This window comes from Chionomys nivalis, chromosome 10 (genome assembly GCF_950005125.1).
Source record: "Chionomys nivalis chromosome 10, mChiNiv1.1, whole genome shotgun sequence".
Taxonomy (NCBI): domain Eukaryota; kingdom Metazoa; phylum Chordata; class Mammalia; order Rodentia; family Cricetidae; genus Chionomys; species Chionomys nivalis.
The window spans coordinates 80,472,436-80,485,529 of record NC_080095.1 but is presented as its reverse complement, the minus strand read 5'-3'; the positions used below and the strand labels follow the sequence as shown (position 1 = coordinate 80,485,529).

Here is a 13,094-nt window from a genome sequence, read left to right as displayed (position 1 = left end):
TAGAAATCTTTCTACCCAGACTCGGAATCAGACGTCCTTCTGAGTAGCCTTGATGCATTGCATTGGAACTACAGCATTGCTTTGTACGGATAGGTAACTACTTAAGGCCCTGTTAAGAAGGCAGAAGTATGTTGATTGTCTTTCTTAGGATATTTTCCACTAAAGACCCACCGTCAATTTACCATGCGGTGAAAACTCTGGAAGGGGTTTCTCTATTTGTGGTTATCCCCTTCCAGTGTAGTTTTGATAATTATGCAAAAATATATGTGCTGTTCCAAGGTCATATCTGTAGAACAGGGTTTTTTTTTGTTTTGTTTTTTTTTGAGATTTGTCTCCTGTATCCCACTGTGTGACAGAACCTGTCTGTCATTACCTTTAAAGAGGGAGCTTTTGTAGCTTTCTCTTTGTAGATGACTGATAGCTGTGCATATTAGTATACCATTTTATTTAGGGAAAATAATTAAAATAAATATTCTGATAGAAAATTTATTCAAAATGAATAGGATTTATTATTATTACTAATTATTTTGGTGAAATAGATTGTGTTAACTCACACTGGAGATTTAAGTGTCTTATTCCTCGGTATATTTAAGATTTTGCTTTCAACTATTTCTAAGACAGTTTTTTTGTATGAGATATATAGCAGTGTTAGCTAAAAAGTGTTTAAATTTGACTTTAATCTGGCAAAAGGAAATGTTTATAAATATCAACATGTTTTCTAAATAGTGAAAATTCTGTCAGAAGGTTAGCACCCTCCTCCAAAGTAAGCGTTGTGTTAGTGGCATCTACTAACATTTGTGGCATACCATAGAGGTGAGGGCAATGCTGTTTTTAATGTGTGTGTGTGTTTTGGTTTCTGGAGAGTGCTAAAAAAAATTATTCTTTTAAGAAGTTATTTATGGGGTTGGAGGGATGGAACAGCATTTCAGAGCACTGGCTGCTCTTCTAGAAGACCTGAGATCAATTCCAGCACCCACATGGCAGCTCACAACTGTCTGTAACTCCAGTTTGAGAGGATCTGACACCCTCACATAAGCAAACACGCAGATAAAACACTGTTGCACATTAAGTAAAAATAAATTATTTTTTAAAATAAAAAAAATGATGTAGGATGTCCTGTATATGTGTTGCTTTTCTTGGTTGGGGAAGTTTCTTTGGCCTATAGCAGGGCAGAATATAGCCAGGCTTGAAGGGATATAGAGAGAGAGTAGGCAGAATCAAAGAGATGCCATATGACCTCTGAAGGAGAAAGATGGACCCTTACCAGTAAGCCACAGCCTTGTGTCGATACACAGATTAATAAATAGAAATAGGTTAATTTAAGATGTAAGAGTTAGTTAAATAGGTTAATTTAAGATGTAAGAGAAGCCTGAGCTAATAGGCCAAGCAGTGTTGTAATTAATATAGTTTCTGTGTGATTATTACTTGGGTCTGAGCAATCTCTGCCTACAAGCATTTATTCTTTTGTTTATGTGGGTGTTTTTCCTGTTCATATGTCTGTGTACCATTTACATATCTGGTGTTTAGGGAAGTCAGGGGTATCAGATTTCCTGGAGTTAGGTATACATGGTTGTGGGTCATTGTGGGAGCTGGGAACCTTGAACACAGCTCCTCTAGAAAAGTTCCCTGCTCCTTAAACCCCTGAGCTATTTTGCCAGCCCTCAAGTCTATTTTTAACAAATTTTTGAATCTTAAAATTTATTTTAAAAAATCTTTACGTTTATTATTGTGATAGAGAAATGTTTCTAGTAGTTTCTTGATCAGTCTGTTTCCTATGCCTGACTGCTAAGACTCTTGTCAGAAATCTAGAAAACTGTAGCAAACTGGTTTGCATTTTTGAATCAGAGTATTTGTGGCAGGTCTGTCAGGATTGTTTATTTCTGTACAACCTCATAAGCGTTTTATGTAGTTTTATTGTTCTTTCTGCATCAGAGAAAACATTCAGGAAATATGATTTTCTGATTTAATTTTAATACTGTCGTTGCTTCTGGTCCCTAATTCGTTGATTCCACTGTTTGTGTTGTGGGAGCTTGGAGGAGGAGTGCAGCCTAATAACATCACTGTGGTTTTGCCTGCTGGAGCTTCACACTGTGTGTAGGTATTGTAGAACTGATAGGGTCTATTTAGAAAGAGTTTGAGCAGACGAGATGGCTCAGTGGCAAAGGAGCTGCTGTACAACTGGAGTTTACCCAGGACCCACGCACAGGTGGGGCAAGTGCGTACACAGCAGGTGCACGTAGGAATAGCAAATGCGTTCTTAAAACTCACTTAGGTCATAGCTGCTGATTTTATTATATTTTCTTTATTATTGGATTCTTAGAGTCCTGCTAGCTAGTGAGAGATCATTTATTGTCACTGCTTTGATAAAAATATTAAGGACTTGGACGCTGGTACTCCTAGCACTGGGGAAGCAGAGGCAGGTGGATCTCTGTGAGTTCGAGACCAACCTGTTCTACAGTGTGGGTGCCAGGAGACTCCAGAGCTACAGAGAAACCCTGACTCAAAAAATAAAACAAAACCCCCAAAATTAAGGACTTGGAAGTCATCTATATATATGCAAGTAATTGTCCTAGAAATGTGTAAGGGAAGCAGTTCTATTACCACAGAACCAGAATGTATGTGTAAGGTATAACTTACTCATTGTGGCTATCCTCCCATTCAGAAAACCCAAGGGTATTCACACGGAAGTGCCTGACTGAAATTCTGTCCGCATGGTCCTTGTCCCTGCCTATTTCACAGCAGTATGGAAAACTTTGTACAAGTCACCATCGTCAGGCTTCCTTCCAGAGGTCCACTAGGTACCTTGAATGGAGAGAGTGAAAGAGCCTGTTTGTCCTTGTGTTACTGAACATGAAAGAGAAGGTTAGGCTGTTCACTCAGTATTGATACTTTAGATTCCTGCCTGGCTGCCCCTGGAAATCATGGGCGGTAGATAGGTTGACTTGAGTATGTGGAACTGACTGAGACATTGCTGCTACTTTTATGTGGTATTCCCTGGGGAGAAGGAGGAGGGCGCTGTTAATTGGTTTTGTTGTGGAGGGTGGAGTGTTGGCATGGATTGTACTGGCAGGACCATGTGATGCTGAAGCCATATGGTTAGGTGAAGAGGAGCATTTCCATTTAGGATCTCTCCACAGGCTTTCCCCGTAGTCTGCCCTCTATTTTCTCTCCTCTAGTTTCTAGTTTTGCTTTTTAGCTAGTAAATGGATGAATATTTGGCAAACTGTCTTGGAGATACCAGACCTTGATCGCATTATAATCTTAAGAGAAGCTTCGGACTCTTGTCAAGATAGCATTCAGTTGAAATTCCTAGAGAATAGCTTCCAGCTCACTCTAGATAGAATAAGGCTGGAGGAAGACAGACTAGACTGGTGAGAATGCCACTTTTAGGGCTGTTTTGGTTGTTGAACTATATATAATTTAAGCGTGGCATTGAATGTGTATAAACTTTGAGATTCTTGGCCCTATCTGTTTGGTTACCCTCTGCCATATAGTGTATATAAAATGTATTTGGGGGCTGGGGAGATGCCTCAGAGGCTGAGAGCACTGGCTGCTCTTTCAGAGGACGTGCTTTTGATTTCTGGTACCCACACGGCAGCTCACAACTGTCTGTAGCTTCAGTTCCAGGTGATCTGGCACCCTGTTCTTGTCTCTGTGGGCACCAGACACACATGTGATGCACATGGAGGCAAAACACCCATAAAAAATAAATACAAAGAACAATCAAAAATAGACTGTTTTCTTATACCTCAAAGAGTAGTTTATCCGATCTAGAGTGATTCAGATCAGAGCCCAAGGCACTTCATGTGGGCTTCTGACAGCTTGTTCACCTGCTGATTTAAACAGCTGTCTTCACTTGGCCCTACTTCCTACATGCCAGAATATTCTAGGACTGCTGTATAATGCAATATGCTGTGCATTTATGAACAAAGCTGCTTAATTAATTGGTTGTGGTCAGACTAACTTGAGAGATGATTTATTCTGAAAATTCTGCATTAAAAGAGTCTTAGTGAGTTTCTAGAAATACATAAAGTTTCTAGTATTAGTTGTATGTGGTGAATTTTAAATTTTGAACATAAGTTGGCTTTGATAGGCATAAAATAATTTGTTTCTATTTGCTCTGTATTATCAAGAGGCATACATGATACTTTTTCTTTCTTGATTCTGAGACTTTGAAAGAATAATTTTTTTTTGTCTTTTAGAAATCTTTGTACAGTTTCATGTACATATATAAGGACCTTGAGGGTTTTTTAATTCCTATTTCCTTTCTCATTTCTTCCTCTCTCCCACTAACCCCTTACTAAGGTCTCACTCCTACCATCAAGCTTTTCTTTTTTGTGTGGACCCCAATGAGTTAGTTAGAATTGCTTGCAGGTGTGTGGGTGAGAGTTTGTTTAATAGTGGTGTATGAGTAGCGTATCAGGCTACCCCACTGAAGAAAAGGGCACCCCTCTTCTGGCGGCCACTCTTGTCAATAGGTCTTGAGGGGTGGGGCCTCGTGGATCTCTCCCCCATTTATGATAAAATGCTTAGGGGTCCAGTCTTGTGCATACATGCACAGCTGTCATGAATACTTAAGTTCAGTGGCTGTGTCGTGTCCAGAAGACACCTTTTCATTGCACATTGCTGCCATCCTCATGCGCTCACGTTTTTCCTGCTCCATCTTTCGTGAGGTATGTATTCCGAGCCTTAGATGGTATCCCATTTATCATCAAACACTTGATTCTTGGCATTTTAGCCAGTTAGGGATTTCTGTCTTAACTACCACCCATTACAGTATTAGGTGTGTGACCTTGTGAATTATAAAACGTCTTTATACCTTAATATCTTTAATATGTGTGTGTTTATATGTACGTGTGTGTGCATGTCATTTTTTTTTTTTTAATGAGGTGTGGTCTCTTGTAGCCCAGTTTGCCCTTGAACTCAGTGTAGCTGAGGATGATTTTGAACTTGACTTACAGAGCCTTTTATCTTTTAGAGGAGACTAGGAAGATTTATAACTAAAATCTTCTTGATTCAAAAGGCTAAACCATTCTGACAGGTTAAGAAAAGCACTGGGTGCTACCTCAGCTTCGATGCTGTGAATGGAAGCTTAGGTACTTGAAACCTGAGAAACTGTGGATGACCTTAAAGGTTACCAGCTTAGAGTTGTGTGTGTTTCATGGATAAACCAGCAAAGACATTTCAAAGTTTATGTGTGTTTAGCAAAAAAAAAGGGGGGGGGATATATTAGGGATTATTTTAATGTTATGAGCCCTGTAGATTTTTTTCTGTTTTATCTTTAGGTAATGCTTGTCTGAATTTGTGAAGGTTTTTGGCATATTGCAAAATTATATTATCCTTGATCATTTTAGGAAATAATTAGAATTAAACTTTTAACTGGCATTAGGTAAAACATTCAATTAAAATCTTTTTTGGATAATGTTTCAATAAGGAATTTTTAATTTAAAATTGTCAGATAGTTGTAGGAGAGTAACACCAAAGCAAATGACCACTTGACTTACTTCTCCAGGGTTTTATGTTTCTCCCTGGTCTCAGGATACAGTTCCGCACTGTGCTTGCCTAGGGTAGAAGAAGTGCCGGGGCAGAGGATGAGACCCTTGGCTTTGCAGAGTATGACCCAAGTGTACACACAAACACACAGTGAAATTGCAAAAGAATAAATAAAAACAAAACAAAAATTCTCTCCTTAGTTAAGCAGAGCACTGCTTTGTAGACTTTTTCTTATGTGTATGTAATGTCATTAATTTCTGATAGATTGCTGGAATCTTGTACATTATAGTGATTCTCAAATTTTGTTTGAGTGAATGAGAAGCCTGTTTTTTTGGGGGGGCGGGCGGGTTGCTGTCTTTCAAATGAGAACTTAGAGACTTGGAAGAATCTAAACTTGAGCGCATACACTTACCTTTGAAACCCTTGGTAAATTAAACAGGAAGATTTCCCAGAGTTTTGGCCAGCCAGTCTCGAGTACAGTCCTATCAATTATTTGGGATTACTTCTTTGAAAATTTATTTATTTATTTTTAAAAAACAGGTATTATGTTTTTTTTTCCCATCTATCCATTCCTTCTTTTATTTTGTGTGTGTTCAAGCATGCTACAGCACACATGGAGAAGACAGCATGTGGAACTCAGGTCCTCAGGTGTGACAACATGAGACTAAATAGATTTCTATGATTAGAACCAGACAACCTGGTAGAGAGTATTTGTGAAGGCTCTCCCGGAGAGTTTCAGGCTCCTTTTTGTCCTGTGATAGGCATTTTACTGGCTTAAAAGTGTATGAATGTCATTCCTCAACCAGTTATTTAGTTCTGAAACAAACAAGCATACATATATGTATACAGAAATGGCAGCACTACTGAGATGAAGTCAGACTGTGCTGGAGAAGGTGGGCTGGCTAGTGCCTGCACCATGTCTGCTCTCACCTTTCTGGAGAGTTTATCAGAGCTCTTGGGGAGGTTGGTGAACACTTTGGGGGACCTTGGGAAACAGAATGTCTCTTGTTGCTAGGCACCGGGCAGTATTGCAGTGAGGTGTAGGTGTTGTATGCTGAGCTCAATGACAATCAGAGGGACCAGGCTGCTTTTTGCTTTATTTCCAATTACTGACCTACTTTGAGTTCTTAGGAGGAAGGGCAGATGACCACTTCTGTGGGTGAAATATTACTCCCACCTGATCCAAGAAAGAGAATGGGGAAGCAGAACAAAAATTAATTAACAGCCATTCTGGCCCTGGTTAAAGGTGTCAGTGGTCAGGATGCAGAGAAAGGATGATAAAGATAAAGGAAATGGGTGGTGGTCGCAGAAAGACGGACGCAGAGCATAGGAGAGGACGTGAGTAAATGAAAATACTGTTTCCAAGTAAGTTGTGGAGAAGCTTTCTGCTCCTGTGTTCTCCAACCAGTGGAGCTGCTGAGCCATCCCATTGCTTTTTTTCTCTGTCTGGTGGACTGTGTGCTCCCTTGTCTGTGTGTTCTCCCTCACGAGTGTACACGTGTGGAAGTGTAGAACATGAGCGCTGTCTGAGCTCTGTGTCAGCACCTTAAGCTGAGCTCATTGCATAGGAAGCAGCCAGCGACTGGAGGACACAGACCTTTTCATTCACAGTCCGTATTGCGGGTGTCCGTGCTATGGTTGTTGTCGGTAATTTTGTGTAGTGTAACATCTTGCCATGCTTTCTATCCCTTTATCCTCTTGGTTCAGTGTCTAATTGTTTTGTTTTATAAGACATTCTTCTCTGTGCTTCTTGATGACAAATACCATCTTTGTATATATCACAGTACACAGCAAATTGATGGAGACACTTTTTGAATTGAATATCTTTATTTATTCATTATGACTTACATTGCTGAAATCCAGTTTGCCCTTAACAAAGGAATACGTTCACTAGATAAAACAGAGTGATTCTCTATGACAGCTTCTCTCTCTAGGGATGGAGACTGGGAATGCTTTGTGAAATGTGTGGCTAGCTTTGGTGGTGCAAGTTGGGATTTTCTCAAGTCTATGTTCATAACTTTCTGTATAGCATTTGGATCAAACAAAAATGCCATAATTTTCAGTGAGATAGATGACATACATTAAAATTTTGATTAAAAAATGTTTCTTTGTGTTATAATTCTTGAGATCGAATTTTAAAGTATTATAAATAATAATGACTTTGTAAACTAGTTAGTCATGCTATTCAAACTCTTCTGTATGCTTTTGCAACTATAAATATTCAGTTATTATACAAAGTTTTCATTCAGTAGTATTATCACATTTTTTTCAATATTTTTTGATGATCTCTGTTAATCTCTGTGTATTGTTTCTTGGAAATAAATAAACATCCAAGGATATATTTCCAAAAGTAAATATTTTAATGCTTTCTGAAATGATACCATACATGTATAAAAGGACAAACTTAAAATCATTAGTGTTTAAAAGAAAAAACTAAAAACTACTGAAATTGTTTTTGCTAATTCATATGAAGAATTCTTTCTTTGGTTTTTATTTACCTTTTGCTCCTCTTGTCTCTGCTTTGTTTCAGGCCAGTCTATCCATATGGGGATGGGGAAGCCTTGGCATTGTCCTTTTTCTAGTAACCTTTGGACCCTTTGTAATATTTTATTTGGCATTTTACATCCTCTGCTTTGTGGGAGGGTAAGTATGTACAACGATAATTTTATAACTTAGTGTTATTTGTTAAAATTGAAATAAAATGACTTAGAACTCATAGTATAATTTATTTGTGAATGCTGTTTTCTCAAATTTTGTTTACTAAAGCTTAAAAAAAACAAGTAAAATTAAGATACCCATTTGTATGTGGTGGTTATCTTTACAAATGCAATTTCAGTGATTAAAGATGAAAATGTTTTTCATAATATGAAAAATTTTGATGTAATTCCTGGCTAAGGTTAGAATTTTATTATCTGCTGTGATGCTTTGATCAGCTGAGATAACACATCTAGTTTTACTTTTTAGGAGGTCCTATTTCATTAAACCGGATGGCGGATACTAATTGTGCCTTCTGATGGTGTTTCTACTTTGATCCAGACGGTGCAGATAAATACTTGCTTTTACAGTTTTCTCTTTTATGGTTACTTGGTTTGCAATGTTTATGATTTTGTTTAAATTGACAAACATTTACAAAGAAGGTTCCAGCCAAGCTTTATTAATGCTTTGTAACAGAACAGTTGGTATTAGACTCCACATGGGGACATGCCTGTGTAGTACTGTCCAGTGCAGCTCAGCCAGATGAGTATTTTGTTCTTGATGTGTGTTGAGAAAGTCCATTGTGATGTAATTAGTGTATGATCTACACTTCCTAGTTCTTTTTGAACATATTTTGAAACCTCCCAACATTTGGAGGAGTTTCTGAGCTTCCGGTTTCAGGTGATTTATTTGACTGTACATGTAAACAAACACATCAGAGCCTGTAGACACTGAGGGGTGACTTCTGAAGGCACCTACTACCCATCACCTCTTTCAGGCCATAGGTTTGAAAGTCATGTTCGTTTTCTAGGGAGCACACAGTGATGACTGAGCAGTTCTGTCCTAGACCCCACAAAAGTGTATGTAGCTCCTGTTAGATTCAGTATTTTCTTAGTAATTGTCTAGACAGAGTATCTTGTTACTGAAAGAAATAAATAAATCTATTTTAGCCACAGGAGTCAGGTGATAGAGAGTTCAGAGTATCTCAGTTGATAATGAAAACCTTGGTACAGAATTTCTGAAACAGACGCAGGAGCGAAGCCAGAAGAGATCTCCAGCTACACTGACTTGTGGGGCTGCTCTTTCCCACATGTCAAGGTGCTTCTGCTGACTGAAAAAATTATTTTTCTTAAAGAAATGTTTCTCTAAATCTTACAGTCTAAAAGGTAGAGATCTACTAACTTCATAAGTAGAATAAGCCTTTTGTCAATATTTCCCAACACTTTGGAAAGAGGGGAAATTTTAGCTTTAGAGACAAAGCTCAGAGTTCTAAGTTGGCAGATCTCTTTCTCTGCCCCCTCCCCCATCCCGACAGGGTTTCTCTGTGAGCCCTGGGTGTCCTGGAGCTCACTCTGGTTGGCTTCAAATTTAGAGATACGCCTGTCTTTGAGTCCTGAGATTAAAGGTGTGAACCACCTCCACCAGACTTGAGAAGGATTTCTTTTTTTTGGGGGGGGGGGGGTTCGAGACAGGGTTTCTCTGTAGCTTTGATGCCTGTCCCGGAACTAGCTCTTGTAGACCAGGCTGGCCTCGAACTCCCAGAGATCCGCCTGCCTCTGCCTCCCGAGTGCTGGGATTAAAGGCGTGCGCCACCACCGCCCGGCTTGAGAAGGATTTCTTAACAGTAAATACAGATTTGAGACACAGAAAGGTGACCATCTACTCACTACAGAAGTACTAGAAGTTTTATTGACCCCTTTCTGAATTTGCTAATTTATCCAGAGAATAATTTTCAAAAAATGGCTTGAATACTGAGAATTGTATAAAAATGTTAGATAAAAATAGGTTATTGGAAGGCATGGTGAGGTTAGTAAAACCTCTTTAGATATTGCTTAGAGTCGTAGGATGGAGTCTGAAACGCCAGGCTACTGCTGTGCCCTGAACTAGTGCGATTCTGTACTGGCCGCTGACCTGCTAAGGCCCCCCTCCCCCTTCAGGGTCCTTTGTTTCCTCTGCACCCAGCTGAAGAGGATTAGCTCCTGAGACTGTCTCAGAGTATTCAGGGTTGCTCAACAAGTTCATCACCTTCTGAGTTTCCCTTTTTGTGGCCTTGATTCTGAGGTCTGATTGCCCCTGCAGGGAAACTTTGTGTCATTCAGTGGATTGTAAATTTAAGCAACAAAATACATTTTTAAAGTAAAATGATGACACTTCTTAAGTTCAGAGTTGTTTGCTAGTTTGGCTCTGCTGTTTTATTAATTAAATTATTATTAAGATTTTAAAGATGTGTTTTTGTTATTTACTTAATAGGTTTGGAAGGAATGTATTTTCCTGTGGGCAGCCCATCTTGCTCTATGATAAAAAAACTTTTTGAGGAAAAAGCACAATGTATTTTAATAAAATCTTGGAATATTGTCAATACTGCATTATTTCAGGACTTTCTTTGTATGTATTGGGTAGATTATTAATTTATTTATTTTGGTTTTTCAAGACACGGTTTCTCTATGTAACAGCCCTGGCTATCCTGGAATTAGCTTTGTAGACTAGGCTGGCCTCAGATTCAGAGATCTACCTGTCTCTCATGTGCTGAGATTAAAGGCATGAACTACAATGCCCAGCTGTTGGTGTTTTGTAAGTGCGCTTCATAATCAGATTAAACTGAAACAGGCCCAGACTGAATCTTAGTAAGAATGTCTGCCCTGCCACAGGTAATAGGTATTACGACCTCTGGAGACAAGCGCACACATGCACTAGCACACACGCACACATACCTACACACACAGGCACGTACACACATACCTATGCACACTATACACCTACACATTCACACACACACACACCCTCATACACACCCACAGACACTTGTAAACACTCAGGCATACACTTACACATACATACACATACATACTCTCACAGAAGCACACTCATTCACACACACATGACACACATACATATATACTCATAAAATACACACCCATGCACATATGCACACTCACACACACACATAGAGGCTTGTATGTATTATATGTAACTTTAGGTAAATAAATAATAATGCGATTTCTCTTTCAGACATCATCCATGTTGTTTTACCCTCTTTCCTTTCTCTCCTTTGCCTTTTGTTTTGTTTTGGTTTTGGTTTTTCAAGACGGTCTCTTTACATAGTCATGGCTGGCTTCAAACTCACGGAGAGCTGCCTGTTTCTGCCCTTTCAGTACTGGTCTTAATGGTGTGCACCGCCACTACCTGGCTGAAGGCTTTTTTTTTTTTTTTTTTGGTTTTTTCGAGACAGAGTTTCTCTGTGGCTTTGGAGCCTGTCCTGGAACTAGCTCTGCAGACCAGGCTGGTCTCGAACTCACAGAGATCCGCCTGCCTCTGCCTCCCGAGTGCTGGGATTAAAGGCTGAAGGCTTTTTTTAAATAAAAATTATTTGAGTAAAACTTCCAAAAATATGATATAATTCACTGAATATTTCTAGCTGTTCTAAATTTCAAAGCCTAACAAAATTTGTCAATCTTAATTTTCCAAATTTCCAGACTTAGTTTTTAAGAAATGGAAACTCGTAAAGTCTGATCAATATATTCACTAACAAATTTGATAAAACATAGGAATATTTTGTATTTTTAATCTATAATTATTTCCCCCCAGGGGTTTAGTGGTCACTCTCCTGTATGGGAAGACAAACTCAGAGAAGCACCTCGAGCTGTGTGAGCACTCGTTCCTTCCTCCAGCACCGCCTGGGGTCCCCAAGGTGGGTCCTGGGTGGGGTGAGAAACGGCATCCTGAGAACTTTGTTGGTATGATGTGTGAACAAATGGGAAGGCAGCTTTGAGGGAAAGATAGAAATTGGTTAGTTTAGTTTGTTTTTCTGTCTTAATATCAAACTGTCATATAATTTATAAAAATTTATAAGACCAATGAATATTTGGTTTAAGAGAAAGAAATTGAATAAGAATCATAAAATGTACACTTTTTAATTACTTTGAAAAGCATATTTTGCAATTAAGCTAAAGAATATTTAGTTTTAAGAACTCAGGTCTTAATTTTTATCATTCTGATTTAAGCTATTTTTCTGTTAAAGTATCAGATTTTATAAATGAAGTAGGTATTGCATCCTGTGGGTACGTAGAACTCATAGTTGGTATACGCTCAAGTTTTGTGTTATGGGGGTCTCATTTTATGTGGAGAGACAAATGATTTGAATTTAATGCTAGTAATTTAACTTTAAAGTCACTTAAATATTAAAATATAAATGAAGCAAGTCATGTACATATTAGTTTACATTGTAGAAAGGAAAGAATTCCACTTCATTCTGAGTGTTTTATTTTGATCACACGTTTTCTTCATACTGTTTAATATAATTATTGTGCATATATAGATTGTATACATTAGTGGGTCGCTGTGAAATTTCTGTATAGGTGTGCTTTGATCCCGTCCACCCTTCGGACCCCTCTCCCAGTCACATCCTCATCCTCTGAGCCCCCCTACACTCTTGGAGAGAAACCATGAGACCTTGCTTACTTGTCTTTCTATGTTTGTCTTATTTTGATTAATACATTGTCTTCAAGATCTGTCCTTTTTTTTCTACAGAGGGCCTGCTTTTCTTCTTCTTTATGTACAGTAGTACTTCCTTTCATGTCCACACTAAGTTATTTATCTGTAGCCTGGTTTTATCCTGCACGTTGTGAGCAGCGCTGCAGTAACCGTCACTACACAGGCATCTCTGAATACAGACATAACTTCCTTACGATAGATACCATGGAGTGCTGCAGCTAGGTGGAATGCTTGCAACTTTTTTTAAAAATTACCTATCCTTCCTTCCTTCCTTCCTTCCTTCCTTCCTTCCTTCCTTCCTTCCTTCCTTCCTTCCTTCCTTCCTTCCTTCCTTCCTTCCTCCCTCCCTCCCTCCCTCCCTCCCTCCCTCCCTCCCTCCCTCCCTCCCTCCCTCCCTCCTTCCTTCCTTCCTTCCT

The 13,094-nt window shown here is 38.9% G+C and overlaps 1 protein-coding gene across 3 annotated transcripts in view; it reads left to right on the top strand.

Annotated features, from left to right (window-relative positions):
• Snx13 (sorting nexin 13) overlaps nt 1-13,094 on the top strand; it is a 100,324-nt gene that overhangs the window by 29,105 nt on the left and 58,125 nt on the right. For 2 of the 3 annotated variants that reach the window (XM_057782297.1, XM_057782298.1), the window contains exons 2-3: nt 8,024-8,136; nt 11,773-11,875. In XM_057782297.1, coding sequence (XP_057638280.1) covers nt 8,024-8,136; nt 11,773-11,875 — 216 coding nt within the window. Of the gene's footprint in view, nt 1-8,023; nt 8,137-11,772; nt 11,876-13,094 lie in introns of those variants that run through there. The other variant, XM_057782299.1, reaches the window with a different exon arrangement.